The sequence below is a fragment of the Panicum virgatum genome, chromosome 6N, assembly GCF_016808335.1.
Source record: "Panicum virgatum strain AP13 chromosome 6N, P.virgatum_v5, whole genome shotgun sequence".
Classification (NCBI taxonomy): Eukaryota; Viridiplantae; Streptophyta; class Magnoliopsida; order Poales; family Poaceae; genus Panicum; species Panicum virgatum.
In genome coordinates this window covers 52,777,739-52,804,997 of record NC_053150.1, presented here as the reverse complement: position 1 = coordinate 52,804,997, position 27,259 = coordinate 52,777,739, and the positions used below count along the sequence as shown (strand labels likewise).

At 46.7% G+C, this 27,259-nt stretch overlaps 3 protein-coding genes across 3 annotated transcripts; 2 read left to right on the top strand and 1 right to left on the bottom strand.

Annotated features, from left to right (window-relative positions):
- The first annotated feature begins 378 nt into the window (after positions 1-378).
- Positions 379-5,249, top strand: LOC120679617 (serine carboxypeptidase-like 51). Its single transcript, XM_039961251.1, has 7 exons — positions 379-629; positions 713-1,200; positions 1,371-1,438; positions 1,539-1,692; positions 2,352-2,404; positions 2,528-2,666; positions 4,962-5,249. The coding sequence occupies exons 1-7, from the start codon at positions 503-505 to the stop codon at positions 5,031-5,033; spliced, it is 1,101 nt and encodes a 366-aa protein (XP_039817185.1). The 5' UTR covers positions 379-502; the 3' UTR covers positions 5,034-5,249.
- Positions 5,250-15,236: 9,987 nt separating this feature from the next.
- Positions 15,237-17,794, bottom strand: LOC120679908. Its single transcript, XM_039961566.1, has 2 exons — positions 17,350-17,794; positions 15,237-15,726 (listed from the first exon to the last, which is right to left on the bottom strand). Exons 1-2 carry the CDS (start codon positions 17,664-17,666, stop codon positions 15,345-15,347), a joined length of 699 nt encoding a protein of 232 aa, XP_039817500.1. The 5' UTR covers positions 17,667-17,794; the 3' UTR covers positions 15,237-15,344.
- Positions 17,795-17,828: 34 nt separating this feature from the next.
- On the top strand, positions 17,829-18,777 carry LOC120679909 (polcalcin Phl p 7). Its single transcript, XM_039961567.1, has one exon. The coding sequence runs from the start codon at positions 18,077-18,079 to the stop codon at positions 18,317-18,319; it is 243 nt and encodes an 80-aa protein (XP_039817501.1). The 5' UTR covers positions 17,829-18,076; the 3' UTR covers positions 18,320-18,777.
- Positions 18,778-27,259: the final 8,482 nt, after the last annotated feature.

The window sequence follows — 27,259 nt, the reverse complement described above, 5'->3', positions numbered from 1 at the left end:
ACCATGACATTCATATTTTGCTGGCATATATATAGTATATAAGAACGTGCTCCTGTTTGTTTTGGATGTGTCATATATATTGCATTTGACTGACCCCTTCAATTAATGCAACAAACTTCTCTTCTACAAATAAACAAACAAATCTATTACGACGTGTTCTTCAAAACTCCCACGGAGCGGTATTTAATTTGTTTGGATATTTGCCCGCCCGCCCGCCCGCCCGCCCGCCGCAGTCGTCCTCATTTATCGTCTCCATCAATAATAATCCGTCGTCTCCTCTACAAACTCATCCTATATTTTTATTTTATTCTATATATTGGAGAGAGAAAAAAATACAAGACGGCGGGCAGGGAAGGGAAGGGAAGGGAATCCTTGTAGCGCTGCATGTCGGCATCAGAATACATAGATATGATATATGGATAGGTAGCATAGCCTCCTACTAGCAACAAGAAGAGAGGAGCAGAGCAGAGCAGCCTGTAGAGGAGAGGCAGAGGCAGAGGCAATGGCGGCCGCGGGGCCTTCCGCCGCGCTGGTCCTGCTCTTGTGCTCCGTCGCCGCGGTGGCCTTGGCCGACGCCGCCGGCACGCCGGACGGCTCCGAGGAGTGGGGCTACGTCCAAGTCCGACCCAGTAAGCGCACGCATCTACTAGCTAGCTAGCTATATAGTACTAGAATGTATTTGTCATCTGATGATTCGGCAATCGGCGGGCAGAGGCGCACATGTTCTGGTGGCTCTACCACAGCCCGCAGCGCGTGGACACGACGCCATGGCCGACCGTGCTCTGGCTGCAGGGAGGCCCTGGCGCGTCCGGCGTCGGGTACGGCAACTTCATGGAGATCGGGCCGCTGGACGACGAGCTCAAGCCCCGCGCCACCACCTGGCTCGCCAAGGCCGACCTCCTCTTCGTCGACAACCCCGTCGGCACCGGCTTCAGCTACGTCGACGGCGGCGACAGGAGCCTCATGGCGCGCACGGACGCCGAGGCGGCGCGCGACCTCACCGCGCTGCTCTGCGCGCTCTACCGCGACAAACCCCGCCTCCGGGCCAGCCCGCTCTACATCGTCGCCGAGTCCTACGGCGGCAAGTTCGCCGTCACCACGGCGCTGGCCGCGCTCAGGGCCATCGACCAGGGCCGCCTCCGCGCCAACCTCGCCGGGGTCGCCCTCGGAGACAGCTGGATATCGCCCCTCGACTTCGTGGTCAGTCTTCTTTCTTCTTATTCTTAATTGTTCTTGTTCTAGTACTTGCTTCGGAATTGACTCACTGTGGTGTACGTTGTTGTTTGACTGCTGCTGCTACTTGACAAATAAAATTAACTAGTGTTTTCATTAGGTTCGGTCAATGCATGATTAGCTTTTGTTCGGTGCAGTTGTCGTGGGGGCCCTTGCTGTACCAAGTGTCCAGGGTCGACGAGATGGGCCTGCAGCAATGCAACAGGTATGCTGCTAGTTGTTGTTTTTTTTTCTTTTTTCTCCGGATCGAGTATTCGATGGAGTTGAATGCTAGCTAGCTGATCGATGAACGCAACGCAATGCAGTGTGTCAGCCAAGATCAAGGACCAGGTGGAGAAGAAGCAGTTCACGGACGCCGAGGCGTCGTGGTCGGAGCTGGAGAACGCCGAGTCTACGGATCACCGATTCACCGTCTGCTTGTTATACCCGATTGCCAATTTGACTTCTTCTATTTTTATGGTAAATGGGGCCTTCATTTTTTTTCTTGCACCGGGCCACCAAAAAGTTAGGGCCGGCCCTGTGTCAGGTCAGCAGTGCATGTGCGTTTTGTTTGTCCGTCCGTCCTACTTACTGGACACGCACACACACGATGTAGTGTACAGTAGTAGACTAGTACTAGCGCATAAGCAGCCAAATGGAGTGGCACGTATACTTGCAGCTTAATTGCTAGGGCCCAGTAGATGATCGAGAATGAGATGCTGTGCTCATCTGCACTGCACGGCTGGAATGGATAAGCAGCAGGTGCCCTCTTCCGGTCCGTGAGTCTCGTCCCCATATATATATGCGATGCGATGCGATGCGGTTGCCATGCGATCGATGTCCTCATTAGGCTCATCACGCCGTTTTTATTAGTCCTTCTTGTTTTCATTTGTGTTTTAAAAAGTTGCAAGTCTGCATGCCTGAGTCCATCGTACAAGACAACGACGGTCTGTCCGTCACAAGGAAGCCATCTGACCGCTGGCTGACTGTTGTGACTCTGCTGCATGTGTACCTAGCTAGCTTTATTGCTAATAAACCATCAGAAGCAAGCCATTTCGATCGTAAGATCTGCTGCAACTTGTTACAACAAACTCTGCCTTGCCAGTTAATCCAGTCTGTCTCTCTATTGCATCATGCAGCTCGATCTCATCTGCGCCACCAAAGGCACCATGGACTGGGTTCAGAAGCTCAAGTAATGCACCCATCAATTACCTCTTGTTTGGTTCTGCAGTCTGTCTCTCGTCATACATACGCCAAAGTTCGCAAGGAAGCTAGGTCAACTGAGCTTTGATGCTGCTGCTGCTTGCATTGCCAGGTGGGGCGGCCTCAACAGCTTCATCAACTCGCCCAGGACGCCCATCTACTGCAGCAAGGAAGGCCAGTCCGGCACCCAAGCCTTCGTCAAGTCGTACAAGAATCTCAAATTCTACTGGATACTCGGAGCTGGACACATGGTAAGTTTATTTATTATATCCTATCCTTTTTTTTTTCAACAACGAAAGTTTATAGTAAAACTTCAAGATTGTTGTTACACCAAGATGCATGATACAAAGACCTTAAAACACACCCGGCCTCTGCATAACCAACAATAACAAATTGCTGAATATCTATCTATCCATCGCCGTTGCACATTGCTGTCGACAAGCTTCATATGTATAGGGTTGAAAACGGTCGGAAACGGTAATTATTCGGTAATCAGTTTTTTGGTCGTTTTTCTTTGATTGCGAATAAATAGGATATAGAATCTTGTATACAAATTTGTATTCTTGTTTTGAGCATTGAGCTTGTAAAGATTCAAAAAAGGTAAACCTCAAATTCATCCTATATTTTCTCAAATGATAGATATAAAATTCGGTATGGATTCGGAAACAAATTCGGTATGTTTTTCACTTTTTTTTGTTGTAGGGAGCAAATAATGCATAAAATAATTTATGCAGAATTTTATTCTTATTTGTAATAATGTGCTTGATAATATAAGAAATGATCACCATCCAATTTTATACATATCTATTTTAAAATATTAAATTTGTTCGAACAGTTCAGATTACCGTTTTCAACCCTACATATGTATGTGTGCTGAGCTGATGAGAAGGTGACGCATCCACCCTCAACTCATAGGATCCTAGCTAGGTAGGAGGGATTCCTTTTCTGCGTGAGCTGGAAAGTGTACATGTGCATCATTGATGCAGTTGGTGAGAGAGGCTTTTCATGGCCACGTGCACAAGAAATGTCCTCATTTCTGTGATACAAAGAGAGACAAGACCTAGGGCGCAGCCCAGGGAGCCACACATGCGCCGACAGTAATAGATACTCCTTGTAGCAGGCAGCTAGAACAGCTGAAGTGCTTCAGGGCCAGCCTTCTTCAATGCTTACGGGACGTGCATGTCTTCCGAATAGAAAAAAAAGGGAAATTTATCTGTGGCACATTTTTAAATGGTGATTTTGTGTACAACACACTTCATTCTTTGATTTTGTGCACAACACAATGTGATTTTGTATTTTTGTCTTCAACACACCACAGCACATAAAAGGTTTTATGTGCCCTTTCCAAAACTGGGCCCACTCGTCAGCTCTCTCTCCCTCTCCTCCTTCCGCTGGAGCTGCTGCTGCCCGCGCCACCGAGCTGCCCCTGCTCCGGGCGTGGCGGAGCAGCCGAGGCGGCTCCGTTCGCCGCCGCCGCCCGTGGATCCACGCAGCCAGTGGCAGGGCGCCGCTCGCCCGCGTGGGCAGCACCCTGCCGCTGCAGGGCGTTGACCTGCTAGCAGGCAAGGGCCGCACCCAGCTGCGTAGGGGCTAGCGCCGCCGCTGCCAGCTGCACCGGCCGGGGACGCCTGCCCCGCGCCTGAGCGCAGGTGAGCGCACGCCCACACGCCGCTGCTGGCCTCCCTCGAGCGGCCACTGCGGGGAGGACGAGATCCGGAGCTGCGCCGGCTCGCCTGCTCCAGCTCCGCCCGGCGGCCGGCGGGCGGGCCTCCCTGCTTCGCCACCGAGGCCGGCGTGCGCGCGAGCTCCAGCTCCGGCGGCCAGCGTGCGAGGGAGCGGAGGGGCGAGGACTAGAGGAGGGGCGATGCGTTCGTGGCCATGCGCTCGCCGGCGCCGCGGAAAGGGTCCTGCAGGCCGAGGAGGACGAGGAGCTCGCGGGGCCCTGCACGCCGCGCCGAGCTTTGCCGACGCCCCAGGCGGCCGTCCGCCGCCGACGAAAGGGAGGATGGAGGGGGGCGCCTTCCGTCCACCCGCTGCCCCGGCGACCTCCAAGGCTGGTGTGCCTCGCGGGGAGCGGGATCAGAGGGGCGCGCGCGGCCCTGCGGCTCACTGGAGGCCGCCAGGGGCCTGCCTCGCCGCGTGCCGCTCCTACCGAAGCCCCGCGCGCCGCGCCTTGTTCAGAGGGGAAGGAGGAAGGAGGAGAGGGAGAAAGCTGACGGGTGGGCCCAGTTTTTGCAAGGGCAAAGAAGTCCTTTTATGTGCTGCGGTGTGTTGGAGACAAAAACACAAAATCACTGTGTGCTGTGCACAAAATCAAAGAATGGAGTGTGATGTGCACAAAATCAACTTTTGAGGATGTGCCACATACAAATTTCCCAAAAAAAAGGAAACTTTATGCAGGGGGCGTGCATAGTGATGAACAAAATAATTACTATTATGTTTATATAGGAAATTAATTACTAGATGCTAAGATGGCGTACTAATGCTCAGCCTTTTGTTTTGTTTTTGTTTTTGTTTTTGTTTTTGTGGCAACAACAATGAACCAGGTTCCCATCGACAACCCATGCCCTGCACTCAAGATGCTGGCTGACATTACGCGATCTCCTGCCAAGGAGTAGGAGTACAGAGCTGGCCTGACACCAATTCTTCAAGATTCTTTTCCTGTTTAATTAGTTTTGTAGTAGTACTCCATTTAGTTTTCTTAATTTACACAAATACAGTCATGCAGAAAAAAAAAAGTAAGCAGTGCGAGCTGGTGATGATAGTATAAATTTACTGTTGTACCAAGCAGACATGCAAGGAATACAAAAGAAAGGGATATGACATGACAGAGAGGGAAGTGTGTTTGTCGACTACTGTACATACTGTAGCAGTAGCACCGCACGCTGCATTTCCGGTGACAGCGAACAATCCGAAGCCGATATTTATTGCGTCAGAGACTGACAGTGGCCTCGTAACTCCTGAGCTGACTGAACCTCACCTGCTTCTTGCTTCTGCACCTACACTACGTACCAAAATTTTCCTTTTTACCGGTCAGTCACTCGTCATGCTCTATTTTTCTCTTCTAAAAAAATATTTTTGTCTGGTCATCGAGATTATTTCCTCTATCTCTATTTCTCCTGTACTCATTTATACTCTATATCTCTCCTCTATATCCCAATCACCAACATTTTTTACTCAAATCTAATCTACCCACCCTTTCTATAGTCATTGACGAGTGGGACCCACCCATCCACTCCATCCCCCACGTCCACCTCTCTCCTCCCCTGCTCCTCCGCCGGCGAGCGGCCCGATCTCCCTCTCCTGTGCCGGTCCTTCCCGGCAGCCCTCCCTGCGTCAGACCGTCCCCGGCGGCCAAGGTCGCCACCGCCGCCCATGCTTCTCGCCTCCGCGGCCGAGCCCTCCGTGGCCAGGGCCCTGCGCGGCCGAGCCTTCCGCGGCCTGGGCGGCGGGTCCCTGCGCTGCTGCTCCCGCACGCACGGCGTGACGTGGCGGCTCTCGACGCGGAGGAGGCCAGCGGCGCACGGCGGTGGCGCGGCAGCTCGCGGCGCGGAGGAGGCCGGAGGTGCACGGCGTGGACGGCGGCGTGCGGAGGCACGGCACGACGCAGACGGCGGGGCGGTGAAGCGCCCCGACCCGAAGATCAAGGCTAAACCATGTATTAATAACCGAAGCAAGTCTCCGGTACAATACATGTTACATCAAGTGGAGTCCAAAGTCATACAAAGCTTTATTCAACCCGTACACGAGGAGTAAAGTGACAACACAAAGCTACCGCAAATAACCACAGGATAATGAGTAGCATAATGACATGCAAGACTAGCTCTTCGTCCATTACGGCTCCACTCGATCAGCTTGGGTGCAGACACGACTTACTCGTACTCTTCAGGCACAAAGTCAGGATCCTTTGAAAAAAAAATAATCAACAAGGATTGAGTACGAAAGTATTCAGCAAGTCCCACCTCACCCTTACGGGGAGGGAGTTACAGATTAATATGCAAAGGTCCATTAATCAACTAGAATAAATAATAAATGTTGTATTAAAGGTAACCCAAACAGTCATCCATCTCAGGGCTAGGTGGCTCAGCTAGTTGAGATGTCCACACCGTAACCTGTCCAAACCGAGGACACGGACCATTCGAATGGATTGTACACTCTGTAGAGATTGTACGCTTTACCCACACGCACTTCACCGTCCAGAGACGGCTCCGTCATAGCCGACACCCAGCCGTGGCTCAAACCCCGACTAGTCGCCCACAAACCCCCGGGGTCTTGACCAATCCAGGTATCACCCCAAAATATATCCACCCCGGACGACTATCAGGTTAGCCAGTGGGATTAGACTAAGGTTTGCCCATACAAACTCATGTGGTCGTACTGAAAGTAGCTTAGGTGAGATGGCACCACAACACACGGTCCTTAAGGTTTATCAGGGCAGTCAACAACCACAACCAACCAAACCCGAGGTGTCACCACAACAACCCTCGGTCGCAAGTCTACCACCACGTTAGCGCATGCTCCAACACATTCCACACTGCCCTGATCTCATTCCCATTCCCTTTTCATTAATTAACAAGATATGATAATATGCCAGTCTGATGGTAAATCGACATGCAACATGGCTTCAGTCAATGGTTTCTCTCAATCCCTCAGTGTATCGTCTCATGAAATCCCTAAATCTAGCAAATTTTATATTTAACCTTACTTGGGATCAATCATAGTCAACGTAAGGGATCGATGAGACTTGCCCTCGCTTTCGTACGCGTCGGCGTCGGCGGTCTCCTGATCTCCCGGCTCCTCTGGTTTCTCTTTTGGAATCGGTTCTACTTCGTCATACGTGGCGGAAATAGCATAACCGACAAACAACATAAGCAAGCATAAACATAAAATAAAATGAGCTCAAATTGGAAACAATTTAAGATATGGGGATAGGAATAATATTTTTTTTGGAGATTTTCTAATGGTATGGCCAAAACTATGTTAGAAACGGCGTGATAAAGTTTCAGGTCGATCGGAGATTGTTTGGCGCATGAAATGATAGGCCGAAGAGGGGTTAAGGATTAACTAAGGATCCAGGGCTCACTTGTAAATAGTTTTGTAATAGAAAAGAACTTAGTTGTAATTTCTAGAATTATTTGGGGCATATTATAAAGGTGTAGGGGTTCATTTGATATTAAGTTTATATGGCGGAGGCTAGTTCCTTGAATAAATAAAAGTGGAAGGGTCTTTATATGAATGTGACATATAGAGGGGGGCTCTTTAGGAAATAGAGGGAAGGCGGGGGATCTTTGGGCAAAAATGCCCTTCTCCTTCCTCTCCCCCGCGCAGAACAGAGGAGGGGGGGGGGGGGCTCGGCGCCGGCGTCGATCCCGGCGTCCTGGGGGACGGTGGCGGCCGGGGATGGGGCAAGAAAGAGAGGGGACTGAGGGGGTTCGACTCTCCCTCTTACCTCGGGCTGGGGTGGAGCATGGAGGGCGGGCCACGAGGACCGGCGGCGGCGGCGTTAGGCGGCTCTGGCTACGGCGCTAGGGGCAGGGAGGCGCTGGGCTGGGCGGCTCTGCGGGTTGTGGTGGTGGTTGCGGAGCTCGGAGGCGAGGCAGGGCCTCTTTATAGCTGAGGGAAGGCGGTGGAGCGGCGGGGCGTCGGTGGTGGCCGGCCGGCGGCCATTAATGGCGCTCAGGGTGTCGCGGAGCGGCGTGACGCGTAATTTGCGGCTGACCAGGGTGAAGTGACGGCTCGGGCAGGCGCGGCGAGTACTGTAGGCATGCTGTTCGGGCACAGGGAGGTGGCAGCGGCGGTGGCATGCTTGCGCGGCGAGCTTGCTCCGCGTGGCGGGGCCGGGCGCAAGCGGCGAGGCGCGGCGCTGTCGGTGAGCACATGCGCGTGCGTGTGCTGGCGCTGGCCAGGGAGCAGGGCAGGGCAGCGACGAGCGGCGCGGCGGGCGCTGCGGCCACGCGGTGCGCGTGGAGCGCGTGGGCACAGGTGTACGCGCGCGCGGGGCAGGCTCGGGGTGTGCGCGCGGGCGAGCGGGTGCGGTGTGCGCGGCTCGGCGTGTCGGGGTGCGGCGAGCGCGAGCCGAGGGAGGCTGCGGCGTCGCATGCGCGGGGGCAGGCGGCTGGGCTGGGCAGGCGGCCACGACGTCGCGGTTCGGTGCGCCGAGCGCCGCGTGTGTGCGCGAGTGTGCGCACGGGCAGGCCAAGGGCGGCGCGGCGAGCGGGCCACTCTGTAGCGCGCGGGAGAGGAGAGGGGGAGCCGGGCCGGGCTGCACGTGCGGGGCAGAGCAGAAGGAGGGAGAAGGAGAGTGAGGGAGAAAGAGAAGGAAAATGGGAAAAGAAAAAGAAAAAGAAAAGGAAGAAATGGAGAAAAAGAAAAAAGGAAAGGGAGAGAGAGAGCTGGCGGGAAATCCGGCGGCGACCGCGACGGGCGGTCGCGCGTGGGCAACCGGCAGCCGCGCCACGCGGGATGTGACGGCAGCGAGGAAAAAGAGGGAGGGTACGGTCGGCGGAAAAGATGGGACAACGATTGAAATCGGACATCAGGACGGCGGAAACTCTGGGAGGGGATTAGGGTTAACTGGGCTCAACGATGAAAAAGTTTTGAAAAGAAATATTTTAGCGCGTGATTTGATTTGGCAAATTTTTGGGATGTTACAGGCGGGCGCGGTGGTGGCGGGCAGCCCGCGATGGTGGAGCGCCTGGAGGCGGCGGCGGCGGCGCGCGGGCTGGTGCGTGACGGGCCAGCGGCGTGCGCGGAGCGGCGAGGCAGGGCGGGACGGCTGTGGCAGAACCGCCTAAATTATTCCGGCTCAAGTGCGCAGGCCATCACCATAAAGGCAACATTAGCTTAAACGCACTTCAAACGGAACAATTCTTGGTCTGTCGAGTAACGTCCCGATACAACCAGCGATTCTCGGATCGAACAAGCATACCCCGCACGAAGGCGAGTCCAGAGATATTACAACCACAAATTTTACAACACAAGCAAGTTCAGTAGTGATTACAAACCAGTTCAAACCATTAAAACAAAACCAACTTAAGTAAAGCAGTTATACAAACTATAAGTGTAAGTTCAGAGTTTAAATAGCGGAAGATAAAAACACGACGGCTACAACACGTCGTAAAAAGGATACCAGGCTAGCCCAAGCATGGTATCACTCGTCATAGTCATTGCCGGTCGAAGACGTGTCCCACTCTACGGACCAGCCAGGAGGCAACGAGCAAGGATAGGTCAAGCTAGCGACTTGATCCTCAAAATTGATACCTGAAAAAGAGTTTCAACAGCAAGGCTGAGTATTCTAATACTCAGCAAGACTTAACCGTCAACGGGTATAAGTAGCCCACTTTAACTAGACTATGCAAGGTTTTGTGAGGCTCTGGTTTTCCTTTTGCTGAAAAGCAATAAAGAGTATGTCCTTACTTTCAAGTTTTAGCTTTCAAGATTCTAGTTGATTAACCATTCTATGTAAGCAACTACTATCCAATCATGGTAGAAATCTAAGCAAACATCAAGATTGATTAAAATATTGTTGCTCTTCTTACTCTGTGTGGCAAAGAGATCAAGCAGTCTCATTTCATCGTGAGAGGCGGACGATTCTGAATCGAAATTCAACCTTGCAAGGATAACCTAGCACACACGTCTGGAACACCGTCGGGTCATCCCCAAACAGCCGTTGACCTTTCTTTCCGGCTTGTGGATAGGAACACTCTCCCCGACTACAGGGCTCCAAGGTCCACCCTTCTACGAGGTCCACCCTTGTCCCTTGAAGTCGCAGTGTTGCGCAACATAAAAATAAAACCTATCCCTAAGAGAGAGTGTCAGGTATATCCACTCCCCAGTCCAATCGGCTACTAGGCTTGCCGCGTACCATATTTACGGCATGTGGCTAGTACTTTCAAAAACTTAACCACCGCTACCACACACCGCGACCTTAGCAAGTTCATTAATACAGACGGGGTCTCACCAAAGGTCATGATATCGAACACGACCCCGTCAGTCGTCCTTATATTGATAACAGAAAGTAAACAAGTAATTCCTATAAAGCTCGTGAGTGACAAGCAATCACTCGACTTTTACCGGTCCTATAAGCTTAGCAAGTAGTCAAACTCAGGTCTAGTGTTCAGTTCATAGGTTCCTAGGATCATGCATCTATGGTTTCAATTCAAATCCTAAGAACTGTAAATGCACAAGTAAATAAAACAATAAGTGATAATAATTTGAAATATATGTTATGTCCGAGGCTTGCCTTCTCGATAGTTGCTAACTATTTCAGCCCTAGGCTCTTCCGAACTTTGGTTCGGGGTTTCAGTTAGTTCAGCAGTGTTTACTTGAGCTTCGAGATCACATCCGTCAGACTCCGGGATCAGCTCGTACGTCCCGTCCGATAAGGCAGTCGTGTCTATATGTAATGCAAGAACAGTATTATAAGCACACATGAGCAATCGTTTATAGAGTAGTTAAATAACAAATCTAACTACACAAGGCATCATGATCAACAGCACAAAAGAAGTTGACTAACTTCATAAACAAGTGGGGGTGGTTTTCTTATAACAAACAAAACATAGTTTGCTAACAAAACAACTACTCATAGTACAAACAGTAATAAAATTCTGCCAAAATTACACTAAACAGAACATGAACAAATCAATCTACCCTGTAAAAATCATGCCAAGACATGTAGCCATTTAATCACAACAACTCCTTCATGCAGGCAACACATAGAACAAACTTGAATTATACAGGTCAAATTAGAACAAAGAAGAACCTCAAAATTTAACAGGAGCTTGATACAGAAAAGAACTAACTATAGTGAATTTTTCAAGATTTTATCTATACATAAATAAATATGAGAAAATAAACAACACAGACAACAGATTAGCAAGATTTATTTTTAGCTCCTGATCTAGCCATGAACTGAAGCTCAAACTTCCTGGAAAAGCTAATATATTCCAGATGAACACTCAAGAATAAAATCAGGATTTATCAAGAACAGAAACTATTTATCATAAATAAAGTCTATTAAACAAGGATTAAAACAAAGGAAAAGCTACACATAAGAACTGAGCACGAAATTTTTATAGAAACACCAAATACATATGAGTAAACCACCATAAAAATTTCATGGCAAGATCAGGCTTCACACAGTAGATAAGAAAAAGATAAAATCAGCCAATATTTATGCACTAGTAACACAAATCAAAGTCTACAGCAAAAACTTGCAACTAAAGCCTAACATATTATGGTTCTACTGCATAGAGTTCTTCAAGATGATTCCAAAACATCGAGATTTGCTATTTTACGAATTTTCCACGAATTGATATTGAATTTCAAAGATCACAGCAAACTATTACAAACAAGTCCTTAGTGCACTATTCACATGAGTCTAGGCCTATTCAAATAACACCCTGAAGTTTTGTTTCTTCCACCCCGAGGTCCCTGGGCCGGGTCAGAGAGAGGGGGCGGCGGTTGACCGGCCAAATCCCGGCGAGGGGCTCACCGGCGGCGAGGGGTGGGTTGGGGAAAACGGAGAGGAAGTCGAGGCGGTTCTCGGGATATGCTTGGGTCGCGAAATGAGGGCGAGAAGAGTTCGGTCCACGGCGAGCGGCGGCCGGTGGAGCTCGGAGCACGGCGGCGGGGTGGCTCCGATGGGTTTCGGGCGATGGGAGATGGTCTGGGAGTTGCGCGAGGGCGAGGCGGTGCTTGCTAGGGGGTCAGAGCGGGCGGAGGAGCGGCGGTGAGGCGGCTCCGCGGCGGGGGTGAGCTTGTCGGGGTTCAAGCGGGGCGGCGGCGGCGTTCTGCGGTGTGAGAGCGAGGAGAGGGCAAAAGAACGAATGGAATCGACTTCTGGGGTTTGTGTAGTGCTCAGGCGCTCGCTAGAAGAGGCCGGCGGCTGCTGCAGCTGGCTCTCCACCGCGACGGCGAGGTGGCGGCCGTCGGGGCGGTTCTGGAAGCGGCAGGGCGCGTGGCACGGCCGGGGAGCTCCAGCGCGAGGCAACAGGCGGGGGAGGAGCTACGGGGCGACGCGTGGGTGACAGCGCGAGGCGAAGTAATGGCCGGGATGGCCGGAAAAGCTTTCCCCGGCGCCGGCGGGGGCGCTGTTGGTGGGCGGCGGCGCGAAACAGAGCAGGGGGGTGGAGGTGGAAGACAAGGGCAGTTTTGCAATTTCCAAAAATTCCAGGGACCCCACTGTAAAATAGCGATAACTTTTAAAATAAGGCTCAAATGAAAAAGTGCCCAACATGAAAGTTGTTCAACTTTTCAAGATCTATAACTTTGATGTTGTGCAAAAATTTATTTGACCAAAGATTCAAGAGCTAAAATTAAAAACATTGAAGGGATTTTGAATTCTAGGAATTTTGTCTTTTTCAAAACAATTTCACTTCAAACATAGACTTACAAGCAAAATTGGCTGCCATGCATTAAATGCACTGAAATTTTACAAAAACACCCTCCACAAAAGCTATATTCAGAAATAACTATATAAAGGACCTTGCATAAAAATCATAATTACACATATAACCTTTCATAATTACAAAAAGATCCTTTTTAACCAATTCAAGCATATGATGCATAGCAAACATACACAATTACTGTGCAGACACCTTTTTAATTACTGTGCAGACACCCAGGGTGTTACAACGGCGCGGCGTGGTGGACCGTTGGCGGCGCGCGCGGGGCGGAGCTCGCGATCATGGCGCACGGCTGCGCGCAGGGCGGGTCGGCGGTGGCGCGTTCAGAGCTGCGCGCAGGGTTCACCAAACCGGTCAAACCGATCCGGCCCGGTTCCGGTTTGGGCCGGTACCAAATCGGCCCAAATTCAAAATTCAAATTTGAATTCAAAAAATGAAAAATTCCCAAAAAATTTCTAAAAATACTTTAAGGTGCGACGAATCTAATGGTGTCAAATTTTCTCAAAAATTCGTTCATTTAGTATAGTTTGCGGAAATTTGAAGTTAAATCAAAAAAGAAAAAGAAAAAAACGAACGGCCCATTAAGACCCATGCCGCGCGAGCATCCAGTTAACCCCACTAGGGTTACTCAGCCCCGATGCGCCCCCCTCAGTCCGCACCCCCTCACTCGCGCCAGGTCCGCCGCCAGGACGCCCCGTCCGACGCTCTACCCCGGCAAGCCGGCCGCGGCGCGCGGCTAGCCGGTTAGGCGCGCCGGTAAGCCGCGCCGGTAGCGGATCTACCGGCCCCGACCGGTTAACCGCCTGGGAAGCTCGGTTTACCGGCCCGGAGAGGTGGTAAACCGGCCACGAGCGGCGGTAAGCCGCGGCCAGGTAAGATTTCCCCCCCTATGATTTAGAGTATTAGATGATTTGTTTTAGGATTTTGGTGTATGACTTAGATGTATTTAGAATGTAGGTAAGATTTATTTGTATTAGATGATTGTTTGCACTATGTAGTAGGTTTTATGTAGCTTTGATTTAGATGTATTAGATGATTTGTGACACTATGAATTAGGAGTTAGAATATTAGATGATATGTTTTTGTTGTCCATGTATGCAGATAGACAATAGCAGGGAGAGATGTTGTATGGGAACACGGTGAAAATCTTTATGCCGGATGGCGGTGCAATTTTTGTCGTACGTAGAAAGGAGGAGGTGGTGCGACTAGATTGAAACAACATGGAATGTTTCTTCAAATCACCGGTATACCAGCCAAACCGGCCGGTATACCGGTCTAACCGGCCGGTATACCGGTACGAACCGGTTGAACTGCGTATTTTGAATTCAAATTTGAATTCCACCGGTACCGACCGGTTTCCAGCCAAACCGGACCGGTATACCGGTACCGGACCACGACAGTTTGGTCGGTCCGGTCGGTAAATGAAACCCTGGCTGCGCGCGGGGCGGAGCGGCGGCGGCATGCGCGTGGGAGGAACGACGAGGAGGAGGAGCAGGGTCTGCGGCGGGTCTCCTCCCCAGCGACAACGGCGCACGACACGGCGGCGCACGGCGGCGAACGTCGAGCGCGGGGCGCGGCGTGGAGCAGGAAAGGGGCAGGCAGCGCCGGAAGGCAGGCCCGAGCCACGTCAGCCGATAGCGGCCTCCTCTGTCTCCGCCGAGAATAGAGGAAACGGAGTGCTCCGCTGAAGTAGCGAACCTTTTAGCCTGTCCCGCTGCAGCTGAAATCCCGCTATTTGGCTCCTGCAAGGAGCGGTAGAGGGCGCCGGTGCGGACAGCCTCAACTGCACGCTCGCTACTCCACATTCAGCTCAACCCTTCCATTCGGAAGCGCAGCCCCTCCTTGATCTTTATTTTTTTGCGGGTAACCCTTCCTTGATCCTTGAAAGTATCCTTCCTGTAAATAAAGGGTGGCCATATTCTTTGTTCCTGTAAATAAAGGGAGTCTACCGAGCATTGCACTGACACGAAGCAAAGGTATCGGAATGCATTGATAAGCTTGATTGTAGTGAGTACTCTACATATCAGTAATTTAACTAGGAAATGGAGCCGAGCCATCTATTTCTCAGCTGACACCATTTTAGAATTTTTCACTTTGGCAAGGACAATTGCAGTGTTATTAACGGGTTAGCAGGGCCAGAAAGCTTTAGGTGAAATATAAAGTCCACAACATTGGCCGGCCAGCAATTTGGTCCTCATCACATCATAGGTAGCGAAAAACAACGGCACTTAGTGCAGCCAACTTACAAAGTCCGATGACCCTCTGCAGTAACTGCAGAGAGATTCGTGCCACAAAGTCATACATAAATTTTCACCACTCGCTACTTATGCCCTGTTTGGTTCCAAACTTTTTTCAAAAATCCCTATCACATCAAAAGGAATCTTACTATTTTATAATATTAAATAAAATCTGTTTATAAATATTTTTTTACAGCTGAGTGATAATTCGCGAGACGAATCTAATGAGGCTTATTAATTCATAATTTGCTACAGTGATGCTACAGTGTTTCCTTATCATTCCATTTCAGTGTTTCCAGTAACGAAAAGAGATATGTGAGCTGGTGCCAAGTAGCACCTTATCATTTATCTGGCGAATTTGTTCCTGGAGAATCCTGCAGTCATCATTCCAGCTAGAACCATCAACTTCAGATTGGTTTGCCCAAGCCTTCTTTAATGCTGACCTCCAGCCAGCAATCATGCCACGGATTTCCTTATTAAGTTCAACCCATTCAGGTGCACAACCGTTCCTTGAAAGTATCCGGTAAAGGGTATCTTCAGCAGGATCAGCATGAGGATTGGAATTGAGATTCAGGGGTTTGCCCTTTCCTGGTAGATTTTCAAAGTGCCCTTCTTCCATTGAGTGCCATATTCTTTGTTCAACGACATTTACGATGTCGGTCTCAGACCTGAAATTGGCAAACAAGCTGCAGTTTATTAGGGGAAAATTAAATCCTAGGACAAGTAAAGCACTGAGTGTCAGAACCTCGGTGTCTCAACGAGATACCAGCTTTAACATCTATTCAGTTTTAAATTCTGAAATTATTGGTTCAAGAATCTACTGCTGACATCAAGGCATATAGCCCAAAAGTACTGGCTTGCATGATCATGATGTTCTTTGCGCACTCTTATGAGTAATCAAACAGAGTGATTGACAAGTAACTAAAACAAGTAACTAAAAGAAACTTGCGAGGTGCAGGCCAACTAAGCTCATGATATAATCTCTTACATTATATTTTATTTACAGCATGAGACCAAGGATGCATAAAGGGAACTTGGACCAAACATAGGAATCAGCAGGTTTGGCTCATTTATGCCTAACCTGGCTTCAGCAGATCATGAATAAGGCATCCTATACGCATTACCAGTTATCAAGCTAGGTTGAGGTTTCAAGCAGCTTCATTTCTTCACTGACACCATTGAGACTTATCTATATATTGTAGGGGTGTAAATTGATGACCCTTAGGCGCACCTCCAAGGCTCCAACCCTCTTTAGTTCAAATATTTGTGCTACTTTTCCAAAATAGGACCTCATTTTGGACAAGCAGTACAAATATTTGAACTAGAGGATTGAAGGTGCACCTAAGGGTCACCAATTTACACCCCTAATATATTGAGAAAGGACCAAATATTTGAACTAAAGGTGCACCTAAGGGTCACCAATTTACACCCCTAATATATTGAGAAAGGACACTGTTGATGATCTACTAAAGTGGTAAGGATAATCATAGTGTTATTAGCAGCGGCAAAGGGGACTCTAATCATTACTTCACAGTACCTGAAGGACAACAAGGTACCAAACAAACATAATATCCAAATCAGGTGCCCGTAATTTGGTCAACATCATCCCAGAGGAAGCTTAAACCAACACTCGGTGCGGCAATGGTATATAATTCGCATACAATGTCATGATTTGAAGAAAAAACGGATTGTTAATCAGTCTCACATGCAAGAACAGGTTGGTAATATTACTTTCGAAATGCATACTAAGTTGGTAAAAATTTACAAAAAAATAATAATATTGGAACTTACAACCGGGAACCTAAAATAAGAAAATCCCAATTTACTCAAGAATAAACAAGATATCACACTACAATATGAATGAGGCAATTGAACGTACCATCAATTTCATGTTTGGCATGGTAGATTGGTAGTACAAGGGAAAACATCTAGCTTTTACACTCCTACAGTAGTGGGGCTCACATCCTCTAGAAACGTCTATCTAGTAAATAATTGCGAGACTAACGTTTGTGAAGTTAACCTGCAAATTGTGCATATGTCCACATGGTGGATTTTGTTCGCTGTAACATCTTGTGCATCAAAATGCACATAATTAGCAGTAGCAGTACTTTTGGCCACATATGCTTGCATCATTAATCATGTTTAATCTAAATTAGAAATTTGCACCGCACATGAGCAGAATGAGCAAATAATAAAGATAAAGCTACAATTTTTTTCCTACGAGTTTATTGGGGAGTCCCGTACGGTATCTAGAGGAGAGAATCAGTGATGGAGGATTGGAGGTGCCTGACCTTACTGCGTTGCCTCGCCCGCGGAGCTCGGGAGGGAGCTTGCGCTCGTTGACGGCGTCCATGACGGCGGCGAGGCGGTGGGGGCCGGACCCCGACGGTGCCTTCTTCTTGCGGTCCGTGTCCTGGGGCGGCGACGAGGCGGAGGGGGCGGCCTGCGGCCGCCGGCACGGCCATTGGAGACCCGGCGGCGATCGATGGATGGCGCGGCGACGGACGGACGGGCCCGGCCTGTGGCTGCGCAGACACCACGCTCCGCCCCGAGTCGGTGGGTTGGAGGGGCTGACTTGAGTGGGCCGAGCTGGTGCTTTTGCATCCATACATAGATGGGCTCTGGCTAAAGTTATGGTGGGCCTTGAAGCCTAGGTGCCTAGTTGGGCCTAGGTGCAGCAGGCAGGCATGGCATGCTTGGCTTGTGTCCTCTCCTCTCCTCTGCTCTGCTCTGGAAGTCTGGATGGCGGTGAGGTGCCCCGACAATTTCTCCCCGGCGTCTTCTCTCCTCCACAAACTGAAAACGTAGTGAGGCTCGTTCGCTCCTCCATGGCTATACTATATAGCGGGAAGAACAAGTCGAGGAAACGCGCTAACGCGTGGACACAAACGCGCGCAGTGATCGAGTACTGTCAGAACTTGGGTACCTGCAGCTTTAACGGTATCTATCTGCAGAGAGGGATCGATCGGTACGGTACAGATCGAGAGGAGAGGAGATACCATACGATCGACGGCGACAATGGCGGAGGCGGCGGACATGGAGCGGATCTTCAAGCGGTTCGACACCAACGGCGACGGCAAGATCTCGCTGTCGGAGCTGACGGAGGCGCTGCGGACGCTGGGGTCCACCTCCGCCGACGAGGTGCAGCGCATGATGGCCGAGATCGACACCGACGGCGACGGCTGCATCGACTTCAACGAGTTCATCACCTTCTGCAACGCCAACCCGGGGCTCATGAAGGACGTCGCCAAGGTCTTCTGAATTCTGATGATGCGTGATCGATCCAACACCTACTACCACAATCAATCAAGATGGAGTATCATCGCCGTCGCTCCATCCATCTGCTGGCTCGCCGATCATATATATATATATATCGTCTTTGATTATTTCATCTATCATTTCGGGTGGTTTATTTATTACCAACAAATTATTAAGCACTGCTAGCTAGTACGAGCTCCATCAGTTTGATTATATTCTGATGATGAGTCTCTGCTTTTTTTTTCTTCCCCATATTGTTGCATCGGCTTCCATTCCAATATATATGGACGAATTTTCTTTTTTTTTTCCCGTGTTCATCTTCATCATATGATATGCCTCCGATAAGTAAATTGTACTGTCTGGCAGGCCAGCTTAATTTCTATGTAATTCATCATTGGAGAAACGAACCATGTATTTGCATCCTAAGAAAAACGTATATCCATGATTTAATTAATGGAATATATATGATTGTTTCTTTCTTTGCAGCCACTCTAATTTTAGTTTCATTGTTTTATTTATGATGACCAAAAAATTTTTAGTAGTGTATGTATTTTCCTTTGCTTAATTAAGAGGGGAAAATTCAGTTTATTTCTATCTTCAGAATTAATTTTTTAATTAAGGAAAATCCGGTCTCGACATCTCACGAGCGAGGGTTCACATCCAACAAAGGAATGCAGTGCACAGACTGCTAACCAAAATGCTACAAACATCAAACCGAAGAAATTAATCCGAACAATAAAAGAAGACAAGCAACTAGTATACATGCTTCATTTGACTCCAATGCGCAGTAACTAACTGTAGTGGACATACTAATTAAGATTGCAAATCCACTAGCCTGAGATACCGTCAGATTCGCAATACTGATCGATGAAGGGAACTGAGGTGCAGTGGTGGGCAATGCCTCCCACCGGGGAGTCACCATCATTCCTACCCTTGAATGAATCAACTAGTAAAGATATGATACCTGCTGGTGGGTAAAGCAAGCAAGCAAAGTAGCAGAGCATGCGCGCGGTGCAGGGAGGACGATAGATATGATCCACCTCCTCCCTCGATCGCGTCTTTCATCAGACAGGACACAGGACAGGACTGGCCGGCCGACGAGGAATCTCTCTGCTAGCTCACTCACTCGAAAAGGTAGAAAAAGTTATACAGGCTGCCAAGATCGAGTGGCCAGCGTATAGCCACAGCATGCAGATAGAATACTACTAGTTGAGACGCCTATTGTTTAGTCCACGATCCCATCCCATCCATCTTCATTCTATCCTGCTGTTTGCCTGGTCTAGCCCTGAAGATTCAGATGCAGTGCGATCCATCCAACTAGCTATTTGCTACTAAGTATTACCATTGTCCTAATAATGTGATCGATAACCACATGACCTGTCTGCTGTCAGTTGCAACCAACCACGCATGCACGGATGTGCAGCTGCAACATACTACTTCATCGGCCTGCTAATAGCTTTTCCGGGAATATTCTCTTCATCGGCCTGCACCTGGATATATACCCTTTCGGGTTCGCAGACAACTCGATCATCAGGCCGGAGTAACCAGAGGCGACCACGCAGGATTGAGGGCCTGTTTGAATGTGTTAAAGTTGAATGCTAAATTTAGCACATATTACCACTCACATCTTGGCTGAAATTTTTAAGTTTTGGTTAAAGTTTAATCCACCCCATTATTACTCGTATTTGGATAAACTACACTTTTTTTTGGACATTAGCACTTGAATCCAAACAGTCCCCCCTGATTCTTTCTAGTTTCGACAACACTGCTAGAGAGATAAGGCTCCATTTCTAGATCAGATTGCACGTAATTTTAACAATATCAGTAGATATTTTAGTTGGTTATATATTTATATGATGAATTGCTTCAATTTCGTCACCCGGTATGTTGGCTCTGCCATGCCTAGGGGTGGTAAAGGGCCCAAGATTTTGAACTACAAAATCTAAGGGCCGGGCCCTAAAAGGACCGGGCTCTAATCTTATACAATTTTAAACTAAATAATTTAAGGGCCTTGTTGGGCTGTGAAGATGCCACTAGGGCTATGACCCATTACCACCCCTAGCCATGCCCCTCGATGTCTAATGTCATATCGCTTTCTTATTATTGTAACAAACTGAAGTATCGATTGATGCATCATGCATGGTTGATGCATCATGGTGGAAGGAAGTCAAAATTCACAATGCAAGCCTTTTGATTGATCATGGTTGTTCAATCCTCCGTGCGTTAGTGGCGAACGCAACTTTGAGGGCGGGGCATTTTTTTTCTCTGAATTCTGATAAACGTATATTTGGCCCTCTGATCTATCAAAAGAGAATGAATCGCGCATACATGCAGCATAAGAGTATTGTGTTAGTTATCTATCATGTCGCTGGTCCACGTCGATCAATATCATTTATGCAGCACTGCGGCTATAGAATGCTCTGTGTCGATCTACTATTGGTGGATTCGAGAATCAAAGGAGAGAAAGTGCATCATGTACTTATAGAGGTGCATGCGTACTATATATATTGTATCGTCAGGGCTGTACCGGTAAATCCGGAGGTCCTGTGCGAAACTATGAACTAGGCCCTAGTACCGTCACTGCGGCCTGCGAGTGCCCAATGAAATCTGAAAGGTGAAAGTGCAGATGTCACGACTCGTGTTGTGCCTGGCGGCGGTGATGGTGGAAGCGGAAAAGATTGCACTGCATGTGGTCCGCAAATTCGATCGAAAGACAATGATCGAACAGCATATTTCTTTTTCTATGATATATTTAGGCTACAATTTGCTTCGTATTGGATCAAAAGATAGCTAAAATATAGTCTACTATATAACTATACCTAGTATATTCATTATATTTTGGGAGCCCTGTGCGGTCGCACGGGCCGCATGGCCCTAGATACGGGCCTGTGTATCGTAGAAAAATTAGAAGAGAAAGAAAATGACCCTTAAAAAGGAGACGTATGAGATATGTGGATTATATAAAATTTATTTTAAAAATAGGCTATAACATGCCGCGCTATAAGGGAATGCAAACTTTGCTATTTCTGATGACTACGTGCTAAAAGAAAATCCAATGAACCCCTAATAAGAGATGCAAAAAGCAAAGACATGAACACCTGAATTCTTCTAACATTGCAGCGCTGCATTTAAATTTGCGGATGTTCTGCAAAGTTGTGCAATACTGTTTAAATTTCCAAAATTTTGCAAACTTCCACGGAGGTTGTGCGCATATTCATTTGGAATTGCAGTGCTGGTATGGCCAACCACATGCCTTAATCCTCTAAAATTTAATAGCAACCCTCAACGTGCCTAAAAAGTAGTTATAACTCAATGAATTTAAGGGATCCTAAACTCTTCCACTATGCCATAACAGATAGGAAAGGAAAAAAAGAAAGAACTATGTAGGTCAGAATTGGTGCCATATATCCTAGAATATAAAACTCCTCAAGAAACCGTAAAATTACTAGTAATAAGGCTGAAAACACGTAGCCTACAGATCATGTTGAAAGCTATCAATCCTCTGAAATTCAAAAATATGCAAACTTCTTGAACAAATCCAGACCGGATAGAAAGGATGAAAAACATGAACTATAGCTCATGCTTGAGGCTAGATATCCTTTGAAATTCAAACATCCTAAAACACCTTTGGTAATACCAGAATAATGAACTAGTAAGTCTATAATTAAATATTATATATAGGTTATGGATAAGGCCAGTCCTCTTTAATTAAAGTCTCCATACTCCTTAGCAACCCCAAAGGATTACAAATAAAAAACATGAGCTATAACTCATGCTTAAAACTATATATTCTTATAAACGAAAAATAATCTCAAAACACCTCTGCGACCTGGAATGACTAAGAGGGCCTTGAGACCAAATATTCTCTAAAATTATAAAATCCCTAAAGCTCTTTCTGAAAAACTAGTGACAATTACAAAGAAACATGAATAAATAGGTTATATTTGAGGCCAAATATCCTCAGAATTTAATATTAAGAAACTCCTCCAGTAAAACTAGGATGACGAGCAAGGCTAAAGGAAACGTGAGCAATATGTGATGTTGAAGTTAAATATTCTCTATTTTTTTAGAAAAAATCTCAAACTGCTCTGGCAACTCTAGAATATCTAGGAACAGTGCCGGCCCTAGGGGTAGGCCACCATGTGCGATGGCCGAGGGCCCAAGCTAGGCGGGGGCCCAAGCTAAGGTATATATTATGTACATACAATATGGCTACTGATCAGCTAGTCTATGTGATCGCAGTCTAAGAGGTCAAGAGGTAAGCATTAAAGATACTGCAAGTAACTTTGCCAGATTCTTTGATGTTAGCGCTTGAGATTCTGAAGTTTGTTATGGCTATAGATTGCTGTCTAAATATTTTGGTTGCTTATCGAATCCTATTAACTGTAACTGTGACTGTAGCTTCAGCTTAAAATTTTTCCTCAAAACTAAAGTTGTTGAACAATTATTTGAGATCATCTATATCACAAGAAAGATTAGATGGCTTTGCAATGTGCAACATCGAGAAGGCTATATTGGACACTATTGATCTCAATGCTATCTTATTTATTTTGCATCAAGAAACACAAGAAGAAGTATCTTTTTGTGAGCCAATGGATATTATGGAGTGCAAATATATGGTAATCAAATTAATTCTAGAAGTACAAATAAACTATTATTTAGTTCTACAATTGAAAGGATCTTGATCACACGATGTCGTAGTATTTGAGATCATCTATATCACAAGAAAGATTAGATGGCTTTGCAATGTGCAACATCGAGAAGGCTATATTGGACACTATTGATCTCAATGCTATCTTATTTATTTTGCATCAAGAAACGCCAGAAGAAGTATCTTTTTGTGAGCCAATGGATATTATGGAGTGCAAATATATGGTAGTCAAATTAATTCTAGAAGTACAAATAAACTATTATTTAGTTCTACAATTGAAAGGATCTTGATCACACGATGTCGTAGTATTTGAGATCATCTATATCACAAGAAAGATTAGATGGCTTTGCAATGTGCAACATTGAGAAGGCTATATTGGACACTATTGATCTCAATGCTATCTTATTTATTTTGCATCAAGAAACGCCAGAAGAAGTATCTTTTTGTGAGCCAATGTATATTATGGAGTGCAAATATATGGTAATCAAATTAATTCTAGAAGTACAAATAAACTATTATTTAGTTCTACAATTGAAAGGATCTTGATCGCACGATGTCGTAGTATTTGAGATCATCTATATCACAAGAAAGATAAGATGGCTTTGCAATGTGCAACATCGAGAAGGCTATATTGGACACTATTGATCTCAATGCTATCTTATTTATTTTGCATCAAGAAACGCCAAAAGAAGTATCTTTTTGTGAGCCAATGGATATTATGGAGTGCAAATATATGGTAATCAAATTAATTCTAGAAGTACAAATAAACTATTATTTAGTTCTACAATTGAAAGAATCTTGATCACACGATGTCGTAGCCTAGAGGGGGGCCTAGAGGGGGGGTGAATAGGCTTTTCTTCAAATTTTAGCACTTAACCCTGCTGACACTGTCTAGACCGGTCAGAACGGTCCACCAGAACGGTCTAAGCAGACAGGCAGTCACCAGCAGGGAAAATCCCCTCTCGAGCTTGAACCTATACAAAACTTGTAGGATGTCTTTTGCAGGTTAATTATATCAGTAGAAGTATTTCCCTGCACGCAAATGAAGCACACACAAGTAGATCAAGCGGAAGCACAATTCAAACTCAAAGACTATAATGCAAGGTAAGTAAAATAAATCGAAGTAAAGATGATGCAAAGGAGACATGATGATTTGTTTTACCGAAGTTCGGATTCACTCCGTGCACCCACGTGTGAATCCTAGTCTCCGTTGATAAGTTTATGATGACCGCAAGGTCAAGCTATCTCCTCTCTCCACTATATGATCATGCGTCCTCGTGGCACACAATCGCTGCAGCAACAAACTTGTCGTTGCTCAACACAATCTTGGGAGCTAGCCGGCGACACCTAGCCGTTTAGGAGCCAATGCTCCAAGAGTAACAAATGTTTCAATCGAGTTGGCCAACGCAACCTCAAGTGCTCAAAGCTAGGGATGTTTCTCTCTTGCTCAAATGACTCAAGGATTGGATTCACTCAACCCAACTCAAGGATTCAACTTGAATCAAGCAACTCTTACAAAGAGATGTTGGGGAGGATGCTCCAAGTGCTCACAAGGCTTTCATAAGTGTTCTGAAAAGGAGTGGCATCAGCACCCACGAATGGGTGAAGTCATGGGGTATAAATACCTCCTCTCATAAAACTAGCCATTGTCCTGTCAGTACCAGACCGGTCAGACCGGTCGATTTGAATTATAGCCGTTAGAGCTTTTGCTTGCTCAGAGCGGTCAGAGGGACCGGTCAGACCGGTCACTCTCTGATTTTTCTAATGTTAGCTTTCTCTCCGGCTAATCTCACTCGGGACTTGCTATGAGCACTTTTGGCATTGTCTAAACCCACTGATGTTGCATCCCTCTTGATAGTACGGCATACCTATACTCAAGTGCAAATGAAATATATAATTATCACAATCCTCACTTGAGCTTCGCTTTATCATCATGCCGACCCTTCTTCGATCAATACCGTGAGGGCATCAACATCATCAATTCTTTGAGCATACCCGCTTTGAGATAGTAATTTTGAATCTTTAATTGCATAAGAATAAAATCCAACATTGATTCACAAATCACCTTCTTCAATCAAATAATGACACTCCTCAACAAAGAGCTCTCCATGACTCTAGGATCTCCGGCCTTTGACCCATATCGGTTTCCTTGCTCCCCCCAAGCCGTCGCTTGTGTAGCTTCTTAAAACATGCCTCTTGGTCTTCTACCTTTATCCTAGCCATCCATCTTGAACTCATGTTGATTTATGTCATGCATGAAATATTCTTTATCAATTTGAATTCTCAATTCAATCTTACATGCAAGCTTTCCTATTTTAGACATTATCTTTGCATAAGCTCATGCCTCATTTACTTTGACTTGCTTGCTTCTTTTATTAATCAATATTTATCACCAATGACAAGTTCTTTCAATTGAGACTATGCGCAAGCATATCATGTCTCATTCACAAAATCTTTTCTTGTCACTTTGAATCCCATCATAAGTCAAACAAGTCTTAGCAAATACAAGAGCCTTCATATCAACCATGAATACCTTGCTTTATCTTTTCCTTTCATGTTGTGTTTGTCACTTTGAATCCCATCATAAGTTGAATGAGCCTTAAGCAAATATTAGAGCCTTCACATTAACCATGAATACCTTGCTGTATCTTTTTTCTTTCTTATTTTGCTTGTCATGTATTTATAATGTCAATGGGATAAACACACTTGCTTGCAACACATAAGCCATCTCATTTAATATTAATTTCTCAATTAAATTCCTGCTTATAATCTTATGCAAATAAGTTAGTCCTTTAATTGTGTTGTCAATCAATACTCCAAACCCACTGGGGGCCTAGATTCTTTCAATCTCCTCTTTTTTGGTGATTGATGACAACCCGATTAAAGCTTACAAAGATAAATATTCAATAAAATTTTTGAATTCTCGAATTTATTTGGAACTCCCTCTCAATATGTGCAAATGAATGGAATTCATCACAAGTTGGCCTCACATGCCAAATTACACATACTGAGCACAAATGAGACTCCCCCAAAATCTCAGCATCCGTGGGGTGCAACAAGTGTGTGTGAACATCATATAAACCCGTGATGCAATATGACATTTAAAGCATACACAAAAATTAAAATGCAGTGTTGCTGCCCCAGACCGGTCAGACCAGTCCATGAGACCGGTCAGATCGGTCAACACCAGCCAGCACAGCACATGGCTTAGACCGGTCCCTCCGACCCGTCAAACCGGTCAGAGACAACCAGAATAGCCCAAGGCTGAAAACAAAGCAACACATCTCATAAAAAATTTCACACTACCACAAATGTCTCTTATGCATTTAAAATATGATAAATACACCCAGTAGCACACAATACAAGAGTCTCAAGTCCACAAGTCCTTAATGTGATAAAGATACATTTTTACAAGATGAGACAAGATTACTCAACATATCCAAATCAACACGAACACATTCATACATCCACAAATGTCTCTTATGCATTTAAAACATGATAAATACACCTGGTAACACACAATACAAGAGTCTCAAGTCCACAAGTCTTTAACGTGATAGAGATATGTTTTTACAAGACGAGACAAGATTACTCAACATACCCAAATCAACACGAACACATCCATACATCCACCATCCATGTCCAACTCAATACATCACATCATTACTCAACATCCACACGCTACACACACACACACATCTAAGATTTATAAGCTTTAATCCTCCTTTCTTCTCCTCCTTTGTCATCCATCAACAAAAAGCGCACAAGAGGAGAAGAATGTGCTGCCGTCTAAACTCACTGTACACCCGAAGAGAAGCCACCAGAAGGATATCCGGATGAAGAACCACCGGGATAAGCAAAGATCGAGTCACACCAACTGGCCACTATCTCCTTAACAGAGTCAGGAGCTGAAGAAGGTGAAGGTGTTGTCCCTGCACATCCCATATCTGGTGATGACAAAGTCCCTCCAAACCCAAAGTGCGGTGGAGGTGCATAAGCTATAGGAAATGTCGCCGACTATCCTAGAACTGTCGACGCACTGACATAAGTCCCAAACTAAGCTCCCGCACTAAATGGTGGAATCTGCCCCATAAAACTGGAAGTGTAAGGCGGGGGCCCTGAGAACGGTCCAGAAAGCTGAGATCCCACAAACTATCCTGCAAACATCTGTGGACCTGATGCAAATAGCTGGGGACCTGGACGATACTAAGGTGCAAAGTGTCGTGGTGGTCCATGTTCAAACTGCTGAGCTGAAAAAGATCCACATGGCTGACTCTGCTGCTCAAAGAACA

Bases quoted from the DNA above. Each gene is read 5' to 3' on its own strand.
- LOC120679617 (XM_039961251.1), top strand. From the start codon at position 503: ATGGCGGCCGCGGGGCCTTCCGCCGCGCTGGTCCTGCTCTTGTGCTCC. The intron at 1,693-2,351 runs GTAAATGGGGCC...TGCATCATGCAG, and splicing joins TGACTTCTTCTATTTTTATG to CTCGATCTCATCTGCGCCAC. The intron at 2,667-4,961 runs GTAAGTTTATTT...ACAATGAACCAG, and splicing joins TACTCGGAGCTGGACACATG to GTTCCCATCGACAACCCATG.
- LOC120679908 (XM_039961566.1), bottom strand. From the start codon at position 17,666: ATGGATGCAAAAGCACCAGCTCGGCCCACTCAAGTCAGCCCCTCCAAC. The intron at 15,727-17,349 runs GTCAGGCACCTC...TGCCAATTTCAG, and splicing joins GGGCGAGGCAACGCAGTAAG to GTCTGAGACCGACATCGTAA.
- LOC120679909 (XM_039961567.1), top strand. From the start codon at position 18,077: ATGGCGGAGGCGGCGGACATGGAGCGGATCTTCAAGCGGTTCGACACC.